Source organism: Anneissia japonica, unplaced genomic scaffold, assembly GCF_011630105.1.
Source record: "Anneissia japonica isolate Jap-2015-1 unplaced genomic scaffold, ASM1163010v1 scaffold1374_len1023071_cov147, whole genome shotgun sequence".
NCBI classification, from domain to species: Eukaryota; Metazoa; Echinodermata; class Crinoidea; order Comatulida; family Comatulidae; genus Anneissia; species Anneissia japonica.
The window spans coordinates 12739-15117 of record NW_022728671.1 but is presented as its reverse complement, the minus strand read 5'-3'; the positions used below and the strand labels follow the sequence as shown (position 1 = coordinate 15117).

The 2379-nt window shown below is 32.6% G+C and overlaps 1 protein-coding gene across 1 annotated transcript in view; it reads left to right on the top strand.

Annotated features, from left to right (window-relative positions):
- The first annotated feature begins 1782 nt into the window (after positions 1-1782).
- The window catches only part of LOC117114458 (early endosome antigen 1-like), a 12810-nt gene continuing 12213 nt past the window's right edge, over positions 1783-2379 (top strand). Inside the window, exon 1 of the mRNA XM_033258128.1 lies at positions 1783-1928. Within this exon, the coding sequence (XP_033114019.1) occupies positions 1883-1928 (46 nt within the window). The 5' untranslated portion in view covers positions 1783-1882. The remainder of the gene's footprint in view (positions 1929-2379) is intronic.

Genomic DNA, 2379 nt, shown 5'->3' with positions numbered 1-2379 from the left:
CATCATCATCATCATCATCATAATCATCATCATTATCGATTGATAATTAGAATAGGCCTATCATAATAATTAAATCGTTATTGATAATACTAAAATAGACAAAGCATTATAATTTCAAATTCAAAGTTTATTGATAATAACTTGTTAACAATAACATGTAGAAAAATATATAAAAATGGTGTGCTAATTTTAAATATAAGATTAATAAATTTATATTTATTAAGTTATAATATACATTGCAACTATCTTTACAATGATAATAATACAATACAACATAGGTTATACAAACATTTGAAAATTTTTATTTACAATGCTCCGACTTTTTGCATTTTTTAAAATAGTTATTTACACTTTTTCTTTCACAGTTGCATTACTCAATGTCCCTTCTTCGAAGTGGCGAAAATTGTGTCTGTCCATATTTGGTTTACCACTTGGTTGCCTGAAAGAGTAATAATAATGATGATGATAACGATAACAGTGATAATAATAATAATAATAATAATAATAATAATAATAATAATAATAATAATAATAAAAATAATAAACACAATACAAAACATACAATGTTGATAAAAAAAAATTCTACTAAATAATAATAATAATCTAAATTTAATACTTAATAGGTATGAAACATAATAAAATACAATATTGTACTTACTCTTCCAAAAGACTTCTAAAAAGGTCTTGCGCTGTAACTTGCATCATTTCGGCAAAAGTATTGCATTAATCACAGAATTATATAATATAAACGCCGTAAAAAATAATAATGCACTTTCTCAGAGTATTCTTCGAAATAAAGCAGTTACTAACTAGGCATTATTTGCTAAGGATTCCAAGCTAAATAATTAGATATTCGTTACACTAGCATCTGATTGGTTATTTACTATCTGTCTTGCGTGAAGTCAAACGTTTAATGCATGTATGTAAGGAGGCTGCGCGCACATAATGCCTTTTCTCAGAGTATTTATAGTAAAATTTGCAGATAATGCCCAATTTTAAAATAAAATTTCATATTTCCAGACATATTTTTGGAAATTTGATAAAATAGGGTGATAGATCCAGAGTCGCAGAAGCTAAAAATCTCAATTTTGAAAAAAATGTACTTAATGCCTTTTCTCAGAGCAGGGCAGTATAGGGGTCTAGAATTTTTTTTCTGTTAAAAAATCGTTTATTATTATTATTAAAAAAAATATTTTCCATTTATCACCCTATCAAAGAATAAAAAGTGATGAGGAATGGAGGTTTAAAAAAAATTTTTTTTTGTTAGTTTTTTATTTTTTGCTAACCCCGCCCCCATTTTACCGATGTTCACAAGTAAATCGGTGGTTAGGGACACATATATAAATCGTTATAAGTTAATGGAATCAATTTTATGTTTAGGAAATATTTTTTTGTTGTACCAGTAAACATATTTGTAAGAGAACCTGAGCTTTACAAGTGAAAAAGTTGGAAAAACGACCGTTTGAAACAAAAATATATGTTGATTAAAAAAGAAAAAAAAAAGCAGTATTTCCCCAAAGCTGATGAGTGAGGAGGGTGAAAAACTAATATTTTTTTTATGGGGCCTAAAGAAAAAAAACAATTTTTTTCTGAAATATCCATTTGTTTCATGGCGGCGGGGGGGGGGCTAAGTGGCTACAAATAAAATTGTACTTTTATTAGAAAACATCAATATTGGCGGACGGCGGGTTCAATAATACCTCCATGTCAAAAAAAGTCTGGCCTTTAGGAGCGCACAGAGATAATACTGTAGTAGATTTTAAATAGCGCCCTCATAAAAATGGTGGTTATTTTGAATTGTTGGGCGGCAGATTACAAGATCACAGCTGTTGGTTTGTTGATAAATTCAGCGTAAGGTCTACATTGATTTTTGATAGAAGGGATGTCTTTTTCTAAATCGAAGTCCAAAAGATTCAATGAAATTTTATGTGAGTATCATTTGACGTATATACATTTGAAATTGGTGTGTTGTACTGTATTACACTTTTTTATGCATGTCTGTCAGCCTAGGCCTACCTAGCCTAGGCCTAGCACCTAGCCTAGGCCTACCTAGCCTAGGCCCTAGGTCTAGTCCTAGGCCCTAACTAACTAAGCCTAGGCCCAGGGAGGGGCCTATCTAGGGGCCTAGTACCCTACCTAGCCTACAGTAAGCCTAGCTAGGCTAGGCTAGCCTAGTAGATAGATAGTCCTAAGAGCCTGAGTACTAGGCCCAGTATTAGCCTAATAAGGCAGATAGGCCTAGCCTAGGCCTAGGGGTGCAGGTCAACTCGGCCACAAGTCAACTCGGCCACAGTCAACTCGGCCACAAGTCAACTCGGCCACAAGTCAACTCGGCCACAAATCAACTCGGCCACAAAAATTTCGGCTTCTGCCAACTCG